Source organism: Phodopus roborovskii, unplaced genomic scaffold (genome assembly GCF_943737965.1).
Source record: "Phodopus roborovskii unplaced genomic scaffold, PHOROB, whole genome shotgun sequence".
Taxonomy (NCBI): domain Eukaryota; kingdom Metazoa; phylum Chordata; class Mammalia; order Rodentia; family Cricetidae; genus Phodopus; species Phodopus roborovskii.
The window spans coordinates 28,758,053-28,777,939 of record NW_026126469.1 but is presented as its reverse complement, the minus strand read 5'-3'; the positions used below and the strand labels follow the sequence as shown (position 1 = coordinate 28,777,939).

The 19,887-nt window shown below is 38.5% G+C and overlaps 1 protein-coding gene across 1 annotated transcript; it reads right to left on the bottom strand.

The window, feature by feature from the left end:
* Positions 1–1,431: 1,431 nt before the first annotated feature.
* On the bottom strand, positions 1,432–19,656 carry LOC127227205 (cell surface glycoprotein CD200 receptor 2-like). Its single transcript, XM_051191535.1, has 5 exons — positions 19,420–19,656; positions 5,978–6,295; positions 5,626–5,874; positions 2,853–2,972; positions 1,432–2,504 (listed from the first exon to the last, which is right to left on the bottom strand). The coding sequence occupies exons 1-5, from the start codon at positions 19,490–19,492 to the stop codon at positions 2,482–2,484; spliced, it is 783 nt and encodes a 260-aa protein (XP_051047492.1). The 5' UTR covers positions 19,493–19,656; the 3' UTR covers positions 1,432–2,481.
* Positions 19,657–19,887: the final 231 nt, after the last annotated feature.

The window sequence follows — 19,887 nt, the reverse complement described above, 5'->3', positions numbered from 1 at the left end:
GACAAGAACTTGGAACTGACAAACCGCCATTTATCTGTGTTTTTATTGGCCAGAGAAAACTACTTCAAGTGAGTAAACAGAGCCATGAACTCTTTATGGAAAGAACTTTGAGATCTACTAAAAACATGAGAGAGAGGTGGAGGAAGATTTATTTGTGAATAGAATTGTCTTCCACAAGTAGAACAGGGAGGAGAGATAATGACCCAGCAACTTGCAATCTCTGCCCCTGTATTTTCTAGTCTGTTACTGAATTCCAGTGTTGGATCTCTTTCCTCTCTACTTCCTGACTTAAACATGAAGAACTTGTAATGAAAGAAGAGATAAAAGAGCACAGATCTTACATGTGTTTGAGTGACAATTATGAATTTATTCACTGCTTGACATATAGTGAATTCTTTCAACTAAAGCATGCATTATCATTTTTCTTTCATCTTCATTCTTTTTACGTTTATTCTTTTGCTCTTTGCTCTTCTGGCATGCTACCACCCAAATAAATCACATGAAGTCTTAATATTACATATAAATGCCCAGCTTCAGCTTGGCTTGCTTCTTGGCAGCTTTTCTTTAATTGTCCTCTCTACATTTTGCCTCTAGGCTTCTACATTTCTGTATACCTTCCTTTACTTCTTACTCTATGCCTTGCTGTGTAGCTGTATGGCTGGCCCGTGATGTCCTCCCTTGTCAAGTTTTTTCTTTCCTTCTTGTTTTCTTTTCTTGTTTTCTCCCTCCTTCTGTCCTCCTTCCTGGATTTCTCCTATGTATCCTCTCTGCCTGCCAGCCCTGCCTAAACTTTCACCTGCCTTCCTAATGGCCAGTCAGCTAGTTATTAGACCAGTCAGGTATTTCAGGCAGGCAAAGCAAAGGAACAGATCTTCACAAAACTAAACAAATGCACCAGAAAAGAATGCAACACAACTTTGCATCATTAAACAAATGTTCCACAGCATAAACAAATGTAACACATATTCAAAAAGTGTTCCACAACAGTCCCTGTGCTTTAATGTGTGCTGAGATTTGCTTAGTGAGCACCAACCCTTAAACTTTTTCTTCAAATCAACTAGTTTCTATTGTGTACACTTCATACATGTTAATGTGGTCATAGGACTGAGTACTAGTCATGGAATCTGAGCAGGTGTGCTTTCTACTCCAGGACTGACTCATGAATTCACCCACATACAATCTTGTCCTCTCCAGAGTTATCACTGAATATAAAATAACCAGAGAACAGAGTTCTCAGGTGTAATAGAACAGCAGCTTAGAGCACCACCATTTACCCACTGTCCTGACCTGATCAATACATTCAAGTGTACAATGGACAACACTTAAACTTTTATTTTTTTTATTTTTTATTATTATTTTATTTAATTTTATATAACAAAGTCCAATTAAATGAAAACAAACATTTATACACAATATTTGGGAATTTGGGCGTTGTTCTTTCCAAACTACTTCCTGCTGGTAAGGGGCGCTGTCATGGGGGATTCGAAGAAGATTCAGATATCCTGGCTGTAGTCTGTAGGTCTTTTTTGTCTAGTTGTTTTGAATGTAGGATCACCTTGTACTATGTTTCAGGCGGTCTGGCGGGATCAAACCACATTAGTCTGGAAGGAATCCACATCTTTTCATTTTCTGCAACACTTAAACTTTTAAAAGTATCCTTTAGCATTATACATTCATTTCTCTCTATAACTTTACAAACACTAAATATAATAGGCCAAACCACATGCCACTTTACCCAAGAAATTGTTCTTTGAACTAAAAGTATATTTTTTATTATAGGACTACTATGTGTGTCAAATTAAGACAAGGTCTGGGTTCACAGTTATTAGGGTTCACCCATGTCTTATCCTTACATTCACTGATCCATCCCAACTCATGTAAGTCACAATGCAAACAGCAAAGGGATACAGACTCTGGGGCTGTAAACAGTAAGGGGGTTTTGAGTGTTATCTCCATGATGCTGGCAGTGTCTTCTCTGGGCTCAATTTTTAAGTTCTCCTAAAGTACAGAGATACAGCTAAAAAATAGATCCTAGCTATGTATTCAATGGTTAATACAAAAGACAACTCTCCAGCTACTTGGTAGCAAGGAAGCAAAGAAATAAGGACAGATACTAGCTGACTTGAAGGTGCTGTTTGTCATGGTACTTGAGGGTGTAACATTCATGATCATATAAAATGTGCCAGGAACAGGAAGTTGATGGAAGCCACTCCCAGAGGATGTGGGTGAAGGAAATCCAGCCAGCACTGTTGCTCACCTTTTGCTAAGCCATCTTCTTCTTTGGCCTGAGAAGTGGGGAAGGGAGAGGGGAGAAAGCCATTCATACAAGCATGGTGGAAAGGACCAAGCTTTTGCCTGCATATTCATACTGCATGGCTGCCAACAAACATGAAGACATCAGGAATAGGCGGGCTGGTTGTCCATAAGAGAGGTGATTACAACAGGCTATTTTCTTGTATTGTGTCATCAGGCTAATGGGCTTCAAAAATCAGGATTTTTATTCTCTTTAAATAAACAAAAATAAACAACATAAGATACAATTAATGAAGCAAGAAAGAACAGAAATCCACTGATGTCAAAAATAAACCCATAAAGTTACAGCTGCTTCATTTCTACCAATGGATCCTCAAAGAGAGGGCCTTCTTAGTTAGAACTGCAGGAAAGCAGATGCTCTTGCCAGTGTTGTGGGCACCTAAGCCTGGACTCTGTTGCTAACAACACCAGATGCTTAGGAAGGCTGTGGAACAACCATGGTAGGGCCATATAACATACTTTCCCAGCCCACTGTGTACTTAAACATATAACAGTATTTCTTTGTAATAATTCTTAACATTTCAGTTTTCTGTTCATACCTGAAATGGTTTCTCTTTGGAAGAAAACAAATCCTATAATGAGCAGAATAATCCCCAAAAGGGAAAGTTTCACATAGAGAATGGTCAGCAAGGAATTCAGAGGGCTGGTGACACCTTTATCTACAGGCAAGGATAAAAATTCAGGTCAGTTCAGTAATCAAGAACTTAGAATCAAACAGGTTTAAAATCACTTACAATATATCTAAAGATTTAGAGAACGTCAAAATCAGAAAACCTTATCAATTATAATTCAAATGCCACTCGTTTATCATTATTTCAGGATCAAGTTTAGAAATAAAGTCCTGCTTTTTGTGAATAAATACACACTAATTATATGAAGAAAAAGTTCCCATGATAATTTTATTTTATAGTTTGAAAATTTTTTTAATATAAATTTGAAGCAAGCTTGTTTTACATGTCATCCCCAGTTCCTGTACCCACCCATCCTCCCCTTGCACCCCCACCAACCCACATCCCATCCTATTTCTGCTCCCCAGGGAGGGTGAGGCCTTCCATGTAAAGTCTTCATAGTCTGTCATATCATTTGGTGCAGGGCCTAGGCCCTCTCCCCATGAGTCTAGGATGAAAGAGTATCCCTCTCTGTGGAATGGGCTCCCAAAGTCCATTCGTATACTAGGGATAAATACTGATCTATTACCTGAGGCCCCATAGACTGCCCAGTCCTCCTACTTAACACCCACGTTTAGTGGGTCTAGATCGGTCCTATTCTTGTTTCCCAGCTCTCAGACTAGAGTCCATGAGCTCCCCCTTCTTCAGGTCAGCTGTTTCTGTGGGTTTCTACAGCCTGATCTTGACCCCGTTGCTCCTCCCTCATTGCAACTGGTTTCCAGAAGTCTGGCTCAATGTTGAGCTGTGAGTGTCTGTTTCTGCTTCCATCACCTTCTAGATGAAGGCTCAAGGATGGCGTATAAGTAGTCATCAATCTCAATATTGGGGAAAGTCATTTAAGGTAGCTTCTTTACTATTGCTTAGATAGTTACTTGGGTCATCCTTGTGGATCTCTGGACATTTCCCTAGTGCCAGATTTCTCTTAAAGCCTATAATGGCTCCCTCTATTATGGTATCTCTTCTCTTGCTCTCCTCTATTCTTTCCCTGACTCAATCTTCCTGCTCCCTCATGGACACCTCTCCCCTCCTCTTCCACCTAACTCCCTCTCTCCTCCCCCATGCTCCCAATTTGCTTGTGAGATCTTGTCCCTTTCCCCTTCTCAGGGGGACCATGTCTGTCTCTCTTAGGGTCCTCCTTATTTCCTAGCTTTCGTGGCAGTGTAGATTATAGACTGGTAATCCTTTACTTTTTGTCTAAAACCCATATATGAGTGAGTACATACTGGGTTTAAGAACATATAATTGCATCATTTGCTTCCATTCCTCTTCCTTCTTCCATCCTCCCCCTGATGCTCCCTCTCAAATTGCTGCTAGCCTCTTCTAAATTGTTATTGTTGCATATTTATACATAATATGCAAGTGCAGTCTGCTAAGGTCATTTGGTGTTGTTTGCATGTACTTGATTTCAGGACTGATTACATGGTTTTGGATAAACAATTAGGGGATCATCTCATCTCTGAGAAAAGACTACTTCTCCCTCACTCAGCACCCCTTAGTCAACTATTGTTCTCTTTTTAAGGGTGAGGCTATATGAAATTTCCCCCTTTCATGTTGCTATTATTAGTTAATTATTCAGGTCTTGTTTGGGCAGATATTTTATTGAGGTTTCATTGGTGAAGCTTCCTAGTCATTTCTAGGAAACACAGTCTTAGAGTAGATTTCCTGGTCCTATGGTTTTTATAATGTTCTGTTTCCTCTCTACAACATTCCCTGAGCATTAGGTATACAAACTGTGTTGTAGAAGTATCCATGGAGACTGGACATCCATGTTCAGTGTTCTTTGCATTTTGATCATCTATGGTGTTCTATACGGGTTTCTGTCTATTACAAAGAGAAGCTTCTTTGGTAAGGGTTAAGAGCCAAACTTATTGGAGGCCATAAGCGTATTTAGAGTTCAGACAGGCCTTATGCTGATTTAGTGAAGAGCTGTAGTATTGTGATCTCTAAGACAAATGACCTCAATAACCTTGAGTAGTTGGGTAGTTTTCTAGTACAAGGCATGATATTCCTTGCTCAAATGTAATTAGGCAGCTATTGGTTGCTGCCAACATATGATTGCCACAATTGTACCTTAGAGGCTAGCCTTGCTGGTCATTGTTGTGGTTCATAAGCTTCATAGGTCGGAGGCACTATCAGTTCCTTCTCTTTGGAACAGCACCTTAGGTGGCTATGAAAGTTAGTCCTCACGGAGGAGGTTTTCAGGTCAAATCTAGCTTAGATCATGAGTTCTCTGTCTAAAGTGCATCCCATGCAAATTTTAGTCCTTTAAAAGGCATTGTTTTTTTCATTTAAAAATATGTTTTGAGAATATCATACTATGTATTTTGATTATAATTACCTACAGTTCCTCCTTCTGTCTCCTACCCATTTTGTTACCCCACCAATTTTGTAATTTTGTGACTTTTTTTTTTTTTTGATAACACACTGAGGTGGTTTTTGTGACAGATAACTTTTCTACAACTTAAAAGACTTCAAAAAGTGCTAAGTGAGTATGAAATGCTCTAAACATCTGAAGAAGCAGAATGGTGCTATCCCATTTGGTAGAAGGACAAGTTGCCCTCTGGTCTCCACATACTTAGTATGGCAAATGCACAAACATAATAAATAAACAAACAAAAGCAAAAAATACAGCAGTACTCACTACCTCTGTTCAGTGTTATTTGCAGAGTCTTGTTGCCAGTCACATGGGAGACAAAGCAGAGCACAGCAGACTCATTGTTGGGCTCCCAGTGGTATATGCTCCTGACAGTCACAGTGCCATTGCTGTGTGATTCATTCGCAGTGACATGATAGCCATCTGGAGCCCAAAAGATCTGAGCAGCAGGCCTGCCTGCAATGGCCTCACAAACTACAGTTCTGTTTTTCCCTGGAAACAGGGTTACTTCAGGAGGGACTGTAGAAATAGAATGGAAAACAAGTTTCAGCCTTGTCACTAATTCCAAAGGCATTTAAAAGCTGGTGGCCTGAAATACCACAATATGTGACAACTTACTTACCTACAACATGGAGGTCATGTCTCTCTTGGAAATGCCCTTCATGTGATGCCACCTCACATAAATACTGCCCATCGTGACTGAGGGCCACTGTATTGATCTGAAGATGAGGACTCTGGCCAGGTGTGGAGGCCCAGGTGATTCTCCTGTCGGTACAGTTGGCTTCACTGATCTCCTTTGTTGCCACTTTGTAGGATATTGTGCAGGGAGGCTGGCCTCTGAGGGTTATTTTCCACGTTATTGAGACTGTTTTTGTCAATGAAATGGGAGGGCAGCACAGCTGAGCCTTTGTACCCATCTGTACAGACACTGGAGTGTTAACTGGACACACAAACACAAAGAGAATGAGGAAAGAAAACCCTGTCCACAGAAGCATATATAAAGTTATACTAGAGCATTGCTTGGCTAATGATTATTTTCCAGAAAAATTAGACTATTGTCATATTTGTTTTATCTGTATGTTCAGTCTACTAGAATTAAGTACATTTTCACCTTCTAAAGAAAAATTGAAGGCCTCTGAGCTACACATTTCTTGTACCTCACACTGCCGATACACAAACTTAAAGAGTCCATTATAGATACAACTTTGCTGATTGGTGATTATTCAATAAAGTTATCTTTTACAATTACCTGTGACAAGAAGTTATTAATGTCACTTTAACCAGAGCAGTAATTATTTGCTTCTGATAAACATTGTATTAACTCTCTTAACTATACTATTTGGGGTCCTCAAGTCCTCACATGTCATATCCAAATAAAGGTCATCTAATTAGATGATGCATGGTTCTTTAACACAGATGTGGAATGGTGCTAATTCCATAGCCTTCCTTACTCTAAGGCAGCAAAGTTTTAGAAGCAACAATTCATGTTCCCTTAATCCAAAACCCCCACATCGCCAAATTTTTCCACTCATCCTGAATCCATCCAGCAGCCAAGACATTAGTTACTATTTCTAAACAGGGTGAATTCTGCATTCCCTCAGTGCAGGCCACAAGATTGGGAAAAAAAATACCTTCTGCCACAGGCAATGAACTACTCTGTGTTATTTGATTCCAATCCATACCTGAATATCTTGACTCTAGAAAATATTTAAATAAGAGTTTTAAATATTTAAGTGATTATAAAATAGTAATTAGAAGTCACATCATCCTGTTCAACATCTTTAAAAATATATCTATGATATATTAATTATTTCTCATTTATAAGTAACCTTACTTTGCCAAATTATCTGCAGAGTACCCTGCTTTCCTTCTTCCAACCCCTTGGTAGGTAGGCATAACACATGATCTGTCTTGATTAAATGTTTTTCTCCAGGTGTCATCTGTTGAGGGTTATTTAGTAACACTGTGAAGACCAAGTGTGCATTTGCATTGATTAAATCAAATTAACCTTGATTCAGGAGACTGAGTTAGCACCTAGATGACAGAAAGTAATCATAGAGCATCAGAGGGCATCCTGGAGAGATAGAGAGACACAGGAAACAGATTTGGAATGCACAGCTTTTTGTTTTGTTTTGACAGAGTGGAAGGACTCAGGTTTTTTGGAGGTACCAGCAAGGAAAGCAGGTTAGCTGGTTTTGAACTGGCTTCTCTGAGCTAGCAGGTTTTCAACCCAGCTTTCAAACCTTGAGATTTATTGATAAGTAGAATGACAGTGATTTAGTTATACCTTTGGTGGCAATAAGAGAGCCAGGTCCTGCAGGAGCAGATTCCTTCCAGGCTGCCACCCTAGTGACCAGGCTGCTGCTAGACAATCAGGTCAGTAATTGCTGAGTTGCAATTGTTGGATGAAATAACAGTATATTAAGGCATAGACACTGTGTCAAAGTTAAAACAACATTTAGAGCTCCAAGTGGCGTGACCACATGGGCAGAGAAGCCACACCAGCCTGGCTCTGCTGCAGTTGCTGTCTGGGCCTAACTGCATGAGCACTCACAACAGTCAGGCTGCCATTTGCCCAGGCCCTGAAAAGCAGGCTTGTACTTGGAAATTGTGGGAAGGGCTTGAGTTCACCACCAACACCATGCACAAACAGTGATAAGTCAGCAGATTTGGTGAGATACCTGGCAAATCCTTTAAGGAAGAGTTAAAAAATATTGAAAAGAAAATCATTTCCCACATTTAGAATGGGAAATATCACAATTCAGGGTGCTAGGACCCTGTATGGTGCTACTATGAATGGTTTGTAAATGGAAAATTTAAATGAAGGGATAAATGACTTGTCTGGAATTGACCTAATGTTGATTGTAATTACTATCAGTTTGGTAATTAATATCTTATCTTTTAAAAAGTGGTTTGATAGCTGTGACAAATATGATAATTTGACTGATAAGATACATGCTTAGAAAGATTTACTATTGATAAGATACAAGCTTTAGAAATACTACTGATTAAGATACAAGTGTTAGAAAGACTTACTAATGAAAATAAGAAAAATCTGGTTGATTGGATACAAGCCTTAGAATGACTTACTATTCATACGATACAAGTTTTAGAAAGACCTAATGAAAATATTAAAAATACTCAGACACAGAGGAATTTAGAGCAGAACCTAATACACTATTGCATTATAAACTGAAAAAGGAGCGACCTAAAGTTATCAGAAGACCAACCTTAATTTATCTAGTTACCATGCAAGAATGACCACCAGATGATAGGTAACCTGGAGGCTATACAGAACTTATTAGGGATCCCATAGAAATGTTATATCTGAAGAGATTCGAGGAAGCAGTCATTCCATATGATATGCATTAACTTTGTGAAACAGACATTAAATTAATGGTCAACTAGGAATAGCATTATTCCACAATACTAGAAAGATTTAGTTATGACAGTATTGGAAGCGTGTCCTTTGTTACAATGAAGAACATGTTGGAGAGAAAAAGCTAGGTTTATATAACAATGAGATAGAAATAGAGGTACTGAGATTTTCCAAGAACAGCTTCTTGGTGAGAGCCAGTATGCTGATTTGCAAAGACAGTCTATATCAGATGATAACATCTTGGTTCTCTGCCATGTAGCAGCTTCAAATGCTTGGAACAGGGTTGAACAATCAGGAAGGAATGCTGATTCATTTACTAAAATCACACAAGGCTCAATAGAAGCCTTCACTTATGGGATTCAGCTACAAATAGAATGATATCAGATCCAGACACTGGGCAAATATTAATTAATTATTTGGCTTTTAAAAATGCTAATTCAGAATGCAAAAGAGCAATTAAGCTTTTAAAGGTAAGATCAGTATCCATAGAAGAATGGACTGAAATACAGTTGATATTCTATCTCACACTTATGATGATACTTGGATGGGAGAGGTGATTTCTAAAATTTTAAGAAAAATTAAAAGGTCAGATGTTTTTATTGTGGCAAACTGGGTCACATGAAAAGGCATTATTAGGCAAGGTGTTCCTAGAAACGATATTTTTTTTCTAAAGATAATACAAACAGGATATTGCGGTAAATAAGGATCAGGATAAACAAATAGGCCGAATAGATGTTTATTCAGGGAGAAATAACTTACAACCTAGACAGATGAACACCAGGAAATTCAACCCGATCCTCTCCTGTCCGAGTCACGCCAGAAAGAGAGAGCCTTTCCTGGCCCCCTCCGACCTCCTTCCACAGGTCACTTCCGCCCATGGCTCCACCCCCCAATGGGCGTGGTCAGTGCTACAGAAGGACTATCTCCTACACACTCCCACCAGCAGTGGAGGAGTGTTCCCCTTTCTCCACATCCTCTCCAGCATAAGCTGTCATTGGTGTTTCTGATTTTAGCCATTTTGACAGGAGTAAGATGGTATCTCAGAGTTGTTTTGATTTGCATTTCCCTGGTGGCTAAGGATGTTGAGCATTTTAAGTGTCTTTCAGCCATTTTAGATTCCTTTATTGAGAATTCTCTACTAATTTCTGTACCCCACTTTTAAATTAGAGTATTTGGTGTTTTGTTGACTAGTTTCTTGAGTTCTTTGTATATTTTGGAAATCAGCTCTCTGTCAGATATGGGGATGGTAAAGATCTTTTCCAGTCTGTGGGCTGCCATTTGGTCTTGTCAACTGTGCCCTTTGCCTTACAGAATCTTCTTAGTTTGAGGAGGTCCCATTTATTAATTATTGATCTCAGTGTATGTGCTACTGGTATGTTCAGGAAGAGGTCTCCTGTACAAATTTGTTCTCTTCTAAGAAGTTCAGTATGGCTGGATTTATGTTGAGGTCTTTGATACATTTTGACTTAACTTTTGTGCATGGCAATAGACAGGGATCTATCTGCACTCTTCGACAAACCAACATCCAGTTATACCAGCACCATTTGTTGAATATGCTTTCTTCCTTCCATTGTATATTTTTAGCTGTTTTGTCAAAAATCAGGTGTTCATAGTTGTGTGGGAATATCAGGATTTTTGATTTGATTCAATTCATCTTCCTGTCTATTTTTGTGCCAATACCAGCTGTTTTCAGGATAGTAGATCTATAATAGAGCTTGAAGTCAGGGATGGTGTTTTCCTCCTTAAGTTTCTTTATTTTACAGGGTTGTTTTGGCTATCCTGGGTCTTTTATTTTTCCATATAAAATTGAGTATTATCCTTTCAAGGTCAGTGAAGAATTGTGCTGGGATTTTGACAGAGATTGCATGGAATCTGTAGATTGCTTTTGGCAAGGTTGCCATTTTTACTATGTTTGTCCTACCTATCTAAGAGCAAAGGCTATCTTTCCATTTTCTGGTTTATTCTTTAAATTCTTTCTTTAAAGATGCAAAGTTCTTGCTATAAAGGTCTTTCACTTCTTTGGTTAGCGTTACCCCAAGATATTTTATGTTGTTTTATGTGGCTATTGTAAAGGGTAATATTTCTATAATTTCTTTTTCAGCCCCTTTATTGTCTGTATATGGTAGGACTACTGATTTTTTTTTAGTTAATTTTATATCCTGAAATTTTGCTGAAGGTGTTTATCAGCTAGGAGTTTCTGGGAGAGTTTTTCAGATCACTTATGTAAACTATCATATCATCTGCAAATAGTGACAGTGTGACTTTTTCCTTTCCGATTTGTATCCCCTTAATCTCCTTTTGTTGTCTTATTGCTCTAGGTAGAACTTCAAGTACAATATTGAAGAGCTATGGAGAGAGTGGGCAGCCTTGTCTTGTTCCTGATTTTAGAGGAATAGCCTTAAGCGTCTCTCCATTTAGTTTGACGTTGGCTGTTGGTTTGCTGTATATTGCTCTTATTATGTTTAGGTGTGTTCCTGTTATCCCTGATCTCTCCAAGACCTTTATCATGAAAAAGTGTTGGATTTTGTCAAAGGTTTTTTCAGCATCTACTGTGATAATCACACTGCTTTATTAGGAGAGGCCATAGTTCAGCAAACAGTTTTGTCATTCAATCCAAACTAACTTCTAAGACTAACAAAAGCCTTCCTTTGATCAAGCAAGAAAGTACTTAATAATAAAAAATAAAATAATTTTTTTCTGTTGCCAAAGAAAAGTTTTTGTCTTAATAAAGCTATATCCTGACAAAAAAGGATCTCTTCAAAGTTAATATTGGGGAAGGTTTTTGGTTTTGTCTTTCCAAGAGGATAAAAGCATCCAATTAAGGAATCTGAAGACCACTGTATATATGAAACATCTGAAGAAATAGGACAAATCATCCAGAGAAAAATGTATCAGGAAAAAAGAGTGAAATTGACCTATTGACATAGCATATTTCTACCAGGATAAAATTTCATAAATCTTCCCAAATATTTGTTTCTTCTACTCTCTATAAACATAAAAGACAAATGGTCTCTTTATGGTCCCAATTCAATTAAAAAATCAAAGCTGGTTTTGGAGTTGGAGCATGGCTCTCTCTTTCAATCATGCATGATTGTTAAAGGAGATTCTAAAATCTATCTTATGTCAGAAGAGTCACCTGATATAAGACAGAAGAAAACCAAAATTAAGAGACTATTCTATTGTTACTAAGGTATAAATATTACCTCTAAGGTTAAAAGATTACTATACATATAGCTATTTTATGTAATATATAACATTATTAAATATGTATAATATGTTTCATATTTATTACATTTTCATATATTTAATAATAGTGGTCACATATTAATAACATACATTTGAAATAATAAGTAATAATATCTATATTTAAACTTTCTGTTGTGATATTAAGTGTCATAATAGAGCACTAACTAATTCTAGAAATAGATTTCATCTTGCATTGTGTACATGATTTCAGGCTGAGTATGTATCAGGTAACTAAGAAGTAAGTTTGTGTACCCCAAGTATACTTAATAGATTGCTTTCCTTTAACTACTCTGAGATCTGCTACATATGATATTCAAAGATTTATCAAGGAAAGGGAATTAAAGACCAACTTTCATCATAAACATCACAATAGCCTCAAATGATATAAAATACCTTGAGGTAACTCTAACCTAGTAAGTGACAGCCTTGTATGAGAAAAACTTAAGTCTTTGAAGAAAGAAATTGAAAAAGACATCAGAAAATGGAAAGCTCTCCCATGCTCATGGATTGATAGGATTAACCATACTAAAAATGTTTATCCTACCAAATGCAATCTACAGATTCAATGCAATCCCCATCAAAGTTCTAAACATAATTTTTCACAGATCTTAAAAGAACAGTACTCAACTTCATACAGAAAAACAAAAAAGCAAGGTAGCTAAAATAATCCTGTATGATAAAAGTGCTTCCCAAAGTATCACCATCTCTGATTTAAAGTTCTAATAATAAAAACAAGCATGTTTATCAATAGAATCCAACTGAAGACCCAGACATGCATCCATATTCCCAGAGCCACCTGATTTTTTTTGCTAAAGAAGCCAGAAATGTGCACTGGAATAAAAAAAAAAAGTGGGGGGGGGGCAAGCATCTTCAACATATGGTCCTGGTCTAACTGGATGTCAGCATGTAGAAGAATCCAGATAGATTCACATCTTTGACCCTGCATAAAACTCAAGTCCAAATGGACTAAAGACCTCAATATAAAACCAGATACACTGAGCCTAACAGAAGACGAAGTTGGGAATAGCTTTGAATGCAATGACACAAGGGACATCTTCCTAAACAGAAGATAGTACAATCACTAACATCAAAAATCAATAAATGGGACCTAATGAAACTGAAAAGCTTCAGTAAGGCAAAGGACACTGTCAATTGGAAAAAAATGACAACCTACAGAGTGCAAAAAGATTTTTATAAACTCCACATCTGACAGAGGGCTAATATCCAAAATATATAAGGAATGAAAAAAACTAGATATCAACAAATCAAATAATCCAATTTTAAAAATGGGCTACAGATCTAAACAGAGAATTCTCAACAGAGGAATTTCAAATGGCTGAAAAATACTTAAAGAAACATTAAACAACCTTAGTCTCAGGGAAATACAAAACAAAACAACTTTTAGATTTCATCTTACGCCTGTCAGAATGACTAACATCAATAGCAAAAGTGACAGCTCATGCTGGCAAATATATGGAATCAGGGCAGCACTCATCCATTGCTGATGATAGTGTAAAACTGTGCAGTCACTATGGAAATCAACATGCCAGTTCCTCAGAAAACTGGGACTCAAACTACCCCCAGACCCAGCCATATCTCTCCTAGGCAGATACCCAAAGGACACTCTACTATTCCACAAGGACACTTGCTCAACTATGTTCATAGCAGCTTTATTCATAGAAGTCATAAACTGGAAACAACCTAAATGTCTCTCAAGTTAAGAATAGATAAAAAAAGAGTTGTATATTTGCACAATGAGTATTATTCAGCTGTTAAAAAAATAACACCATGAGATATGCATGTAAATGGATAGAAGTAGAAAGAAAAAACCAACCTGAGTGAGGTGACTCAGATCCAGAGAGACAAACATGATATGTACTCACTAATAAGTGGATATTAGCTATTAATCATGCTACAATCTAGAGACTCAGAGAGGTTAAGTAACAATGATGTCTCAAGGGGGGACTCGTAGATCTCCCTGGGAAGTAGAATACATTTTGTGGGATGACTGGGGGAGGGTGAGGACAGGAGCAGGAGGGTTCATGTGGAGAGAATGGAGGGAGAGAGTCCTAGGAGAGATGACTGAAATTGGTGGAAATGTGGGACAATGCAAAAACCTAGTACAATGGAAGCTCCCTAGAATCTACACAAGCGACCCTAGTGAAGGCTGGTAATGGAGGACACAGAGCTTGAACTGGCCATCTTCTATAGTCAGGCAAGGTTCCCAGCAGTACGACTGTATGAGAAAAGGGATAAAAGATACTAAAAAAGGAAAAAAATATAAAAATAGATTATAATCAATTTCCCTTCTGTCAACTCCTTCACAACCTCACCTACCCAAATCCACATCCTTTCCTGCTCTCTCTCCTTAGAAAATAAACATCAGACATCTAAAGCTAGTAGTAATAAAATACCAATAAATACAAACAAAACAGGATTGGAGGAAACGAACAAATGAACAGTAAAAAAGAGAGAGCACACCAAAGAAAAAACACAAGAAACACAAAGAGACACACACACTCTCACACAAAGACATCCCATAAAAACACAAAATCGGAAACCATAATATGTAAACAAAGACCTATAAAATTTAAAAAAATTCCAGGCAAAGCATTATCACACACACACACACACACACACACACACACAGAGAGAGAGAGAGAGAGAGAGAGAGAGAGAGAGAGAGAGAGAGAAATACTATTGAGTTAATTTTGTGTTGGCCATCTTCTGCTGGCCACAAGGCCTACCCTTAAGTGTGGTATATTACCCAGTGAGACTTTGTTGGAGAAAAGTAAGTTTTCTTTTGTGCATAGTTATCATTTTGAAACAGCTTCTGGGTTAGGGATGGGGCACTGTCTACTTCTCCTCTCAGAGCTGGGATCCAATCTGACTTAGACCTGGACAAGCTGTGTGTGTGAATGTTGCCAGGGTCTCTGTGAGTTCTTCTGTGTCTAGGAGCTCTTGTTTCCTTGGTATCTTCCCTTCTTGCCAATTCTTGCAATCTTTCTGTCTCCTGTGCAGCAGAGTTCCCTGAGCCTTGGGAGGTGGGATTTGATGGAGATATCCAGCTTAGGACTGTTACTTCTTCCTGTGGTAGTATGCAGAATACCTTCCCATACTATGCTCACTAATGAGCAGGTGTGAACGTTCTAGGTAAGCACCAGCTCAATATCTCCATATTCAATAAGTTGTATAAATGTTGTCTTCAGCAAGAGAGCCTTACCATCAGTTCGTGGAGATAAACCAACAGCCTTGTCAATACAGCCACCTGATTTCTAACAAAAATATACATGGGAGGAAGATAACCTTATCAAAAATTAGTACTTGCTTAGCATAACAAAGCCCTGAGTTCAATTCCCCAGCCCTGTATGGAACTGGACATGGTAACTTGCACATGTAATTCCAGCAATTAGGAGATAGAAGCCCAAGGATTAGAAGTTTACCAAATTATTAGCTAATCAAATTCAATAACTTATAAAGGGGTCATAAAACATGGCCAGTGGGATTTATCTCAGGGATGCTAGGCTGGTTCAACATTCAGAGAGCCGTCACACAGACTAAGGAGAAAAGTCATGTGACCATTATCAGTAGATGACAAAGAAGCATTTCATACAACCTGACACTTATCCATGAAGAACTATTAATAAACTATTCAATCATGTTAAAAACCAGTTTTGAAAACTGGAGAGGTTATTTGAGCAAACACTTCACAAAAATACTGGTAGTTAAATGGCTAGTAGACACACAGAAAGGATTAGTAATACAAAGTAAATGTCAACCAAAAACACAGAAAAATAATCATTACCTACCTAGAAGCATGAACAAAATTAAATGACTGATGGTATGTGCATGTATATGGAGTGTTGGTAGTGTTGACATTAATTGACCTGTGAAGATCTGTGTCTGTAGGACTTGGGTTTTGAAGACCTTAACAGATAGGGTTAACTACAGGATAATGCTATAAACAAAGTTACTTCAGTTTAAATATACTTTCATGTATTTATTTCATGTAACTGAAAAAATGATAAAAGAAGTATTTGAATTCAGAAAAACATGTGAATAATCATGGGTATGCACAAAATAAGTATTGAAAAAGCAGCCCCTTTCAAGAATTTTCTCAGGATAGATCAATGTAAACACAATCACCTGGCACATACTATAGATTGTATCTGGGAAGGCATGAAAGCAAGGCAGAAGGCCATATCCAGAATCAGGGTCCACTGAGGACAACACTCAGTTATTGTTTCACCAAGTTGGATTCTATAGTTTTGATCTGACATCCAACAAGAAAAAACATGTCTTATTAATTAAATGCAAATGTTTAACACAAGAGGCATGAAATCATGACCAAGACAATCCAAGAAACAAAATGCACTTGAGGTAGAAGTCCCTCTGCCCTTCTTTCTTGAGTCTCCTTCACAGTCTTCAAGGCACTGTTCACCATGGGTCATTCTTTTAACCATGTTCCAACAGGTAGTTACAGGCATTAATGGTGATAATGTAAAATACCATATAACTACACCACAAACTTCTGGCAGCAAAATATTAACTTCACACAACGTGGTAGGGGTGAAAGGAGGAGAGGGGCAGAGAGAAACTGGAGTCTAAATTAACAGCAGGAAAGCTATTCAAAAGCAAAAGAATGTTACTAGTCATTTTCAAATCTGTACCATATTAATTGTCATGATTAAGTACATACCTAATAATGAAGCTTTAAGCAATGAAAAGCAAAACTTAACTAAATTAAAGAGACATGTAGACAGTTTCACAATCATAGACAGAGGTTTTAACACCTCTTCCTCAGAAATGGATAGAGCAATCAAATTTTTATTTATTTATTTCTCGTTTTACATATCGATCCCAGTTCCCTCTCCCTCCTTCCCTCCCTCTCTCCCTCCTTCCTATGCCCCCCCGACCACCCTCCCATCCCACCCACCCACCCCCCACTCCACAGGGAGGATGATGCCTTCCAGGAGGGTTCAACAAAATCAACCAGCAATCAGAATTTTAAAAAGTAGTATAGACATAGAATATATCAATAACAGTATCAATTTTAGTGACTAAAGAGACATTAATAAAACAATTTCAATGTACATAATATGTATTTTTCAAATGACCCAGGTACATTCATCAAAGTTGATTATGTGCTGAATCACAATACAGATCTTTACCTTTCAGAAGGTCAGGGGCCAGCAAGATGGCTCAGAGGGCAAATGTATGTGCAGCCATACCTGAAGACCTGAGTTTAAACCCTAGAATCCACATAGAAAAAGAGAACAACTCCTATAGTTGTTCTGTGATCCCCACACAAAATGTTGTGTCCTGGGTATACACATACAACACACACACACACACACACACACACACACACACACCACTAAATAATTTAATAATTTAAGATGGTTAAATTAACTTTATATAGAGATATCTCATGCTTTTTAATTGTTAAAATGGATTATTAATGTGGTAATTTATGACAGACTTGTATCTTATACATTTTGAAGTAGAAGGAAATACTCTGGTGTTTTTGTATTGGAAGAAAAGTCACTTTGCTTCCATGTTGACCATCCTGTTTGGGAACTGTGGTCCTGGTAAGTTCTAGCACTCAGCTAGCAGGCTGGCCTGTCCCGTCTTTGTGGTGATTATTTCACGGATTCCACTCCTTATCTCGCCCCCTCTTTCCACTGGTAACTTCGAATAGCTTTACTTCAAATGCTTTAAGACAGACTCTGGAGGACCCTAAGAGAGACATACATGGACACCCCAACTCAGACAACTCTGGACAACCCAGAAAGGAAAAGGGATAAGATCTTCTGAGTAAATTGGGAATGCAGTGGGAGGGGGTAGGGTGTTAGGGAGGTAAGAGAAAGAGGAGGGGAGAAGGAGAACATGAGGGATCAGGAAGGTCGAGTTGGAGGAAGAACAGAGAAGGAGAGCAAGGAAAGAGAAACCTTAAGAGAGGTAGCCATTATGGGTTTGACGAGAAACCTGGCACTAGGAAAATTCCTAGGAATCCACAAGGATGACCCCAACTAAGAATCTAAGCAATAGTGGAGAGGCTACCTTAAATGCCCTTCCCCTATAATGAGATTAATGACTACATTAATGCCATCATAGAGTCTTCATCCAGTAGCTGATGGAAGCGGAAGCAGAGATTCACAGAGAAGCACTGAGCTGAACTCCTGGAATCCAGTTGTGGAGAGGGAGGAGTGATGAGCAAAGGTATCAAGAGCATGCTGGGAAAACCCACAGAAAAAGCTTACCTGAGTAAGTGGGGGCTCACAGACCCAGTCTGACAGATGAGGAACCAGTATAAGACCGAAATAGGCTCCCTGAACATGGATGTTTTTGGGGGGCCTGGGCAGTTTACAGGGCCACAGACAGTGGAACCAGTATTTACCCCTAGTGCACGAATGGACTTTGGGAGCCCATTCCCTATGGTGGGATACTCTCCCAGCCTAGATAGAAGGGGGAGAGTCTTGGTCCTGCCTCAAATGAAGTAACAGACTTTGATGATTCTCCATGGGAAGCCTCAGCCTCTGTGAGGAGTGAATGGGAGGTGGGATATACAGATGTGGGGGGCGGGGATGGGAGGAAGGGAGGGAGAGAAAACAGATTGGTATGCAAAATAAGATTGTAATGTAAATTTAAAATTTTTTTAAAAAGACATGCTCCATAATCATTGACACCAATCTATAAGCTGACCTGCATCCAGGCCACCTTGTCCCTCTTTCCCCTACTATACTGGAGGACTATCCCTTCCTAGCTAAGTCCGGAACCTCCACTTTGCTCTGGACCCCACTGTATCTCTTCTCAGAGGTTTTTCTCACTTTTTGTTTGTTTGTTTGTGTTCTTGGTTGTTTGTTTTTGTTTTTTTTTTGACATGTTTCAACCTTAAAGATGGGACAAGCAAGAAGTCTAGCAAAACGTTTCCTTACAGGCAGTCACTAATCTCCAAATTCATGTTAATGACTAGTAGAATAATCTATTCCATGGAATACTTGTAGAAAATCCACTTATTAAAGATAACCAGCTTTGTGGCTTTTTGGAGCCTAGTCCCTATAGTAGGATGCCTTGCTCAGCCTTGATGCAGGAAGGAGGAGTTTGGTCCTCCCTCAACTTACTATGCCAGGTTTTGTGACTCCCCATGAGAGCCCTGCCCCTTTCTGAGGAGTGCATTGGGGGGCAGGGTAGAAAGGAGGTGCAGGGAGGGTACATGAAGAGAGGAGAGAGGGGAAACTGGTTGGTATGTAAAATAAATTATATCAACTTTAAAGTAACCAGTAGAGTGTTAAAGTAGCCTTGTTAGCCTGCAACAAACATGTATGCCTGTATTCCCAAGAATCAGGAGCCTGAGACAGGAGGATTATCATAGTCTAATTAGCCAGAAAGATAATTTCATTTCAAAAAAAAAAAAAAAAACTCAGAATGTCACTCACCAGTCACATCTGGCACCAAAATGGTGATGGAGATCAGTGTCCCCAAAGCCAAGGTCCTGCCCAGGGCATCCATCTGGAGTGATTTCTAGTTAAACACAAATCACCATAAACCCTGGATGGACTCAGTGAATCTGTTTCTCGGGGTCAACTTTGTGCTCAGTTCATCGGATATAAGGGTGATTTTCTTCCTCATTTTGCATATCTTTCTTCATCTTCATTCTATGTGCTGTTCCATAACTAAGCCTGCATAGGAAAGAAGGTGTGGTGATGTTTGGTAACTGATACAGAAAGAAGCCAATGCTTAACCATTTCATTCCCTCGCAATAGTAAAACATTAAGATACATTTTATGACAATTTCCATTTTGATGCAGTTGTTAAAGCATGATTCATATACTAGATAATGAGCAAATAATGTGTGTACAGATGATGAATCTGTACAACTGGACAAGCACTTGCAAAATTTTGAA

What these genes read in the sequence shown, in the direction of transcription:
- LOC127227205 (XM_051191535.1), bottom strand. Translation starts at nt 19,492, where the DNA reads ATGGATGCCCTGGGCAGGACCTTGGCTTTGGGGACACTGATCTCCATC. An exon ending in GCAAATAACACTGAACAGAG is followed by an intron (nt 2,973 to 5,625) that starts GTAGTGAGTACT and finishes CCTTGCCTGTAG; the next exon opens with ATAAAGGTGTCACCAGCCCT. An exon ending in CCAAAGAGAAACCATTTCAG is followed by an intron (nt 2,505 to 2,852) that starts GTATGAACAGAA and finishes GTTTATTTAAAG; the next exon opens with AGAATAAAAATCCTGATTTT.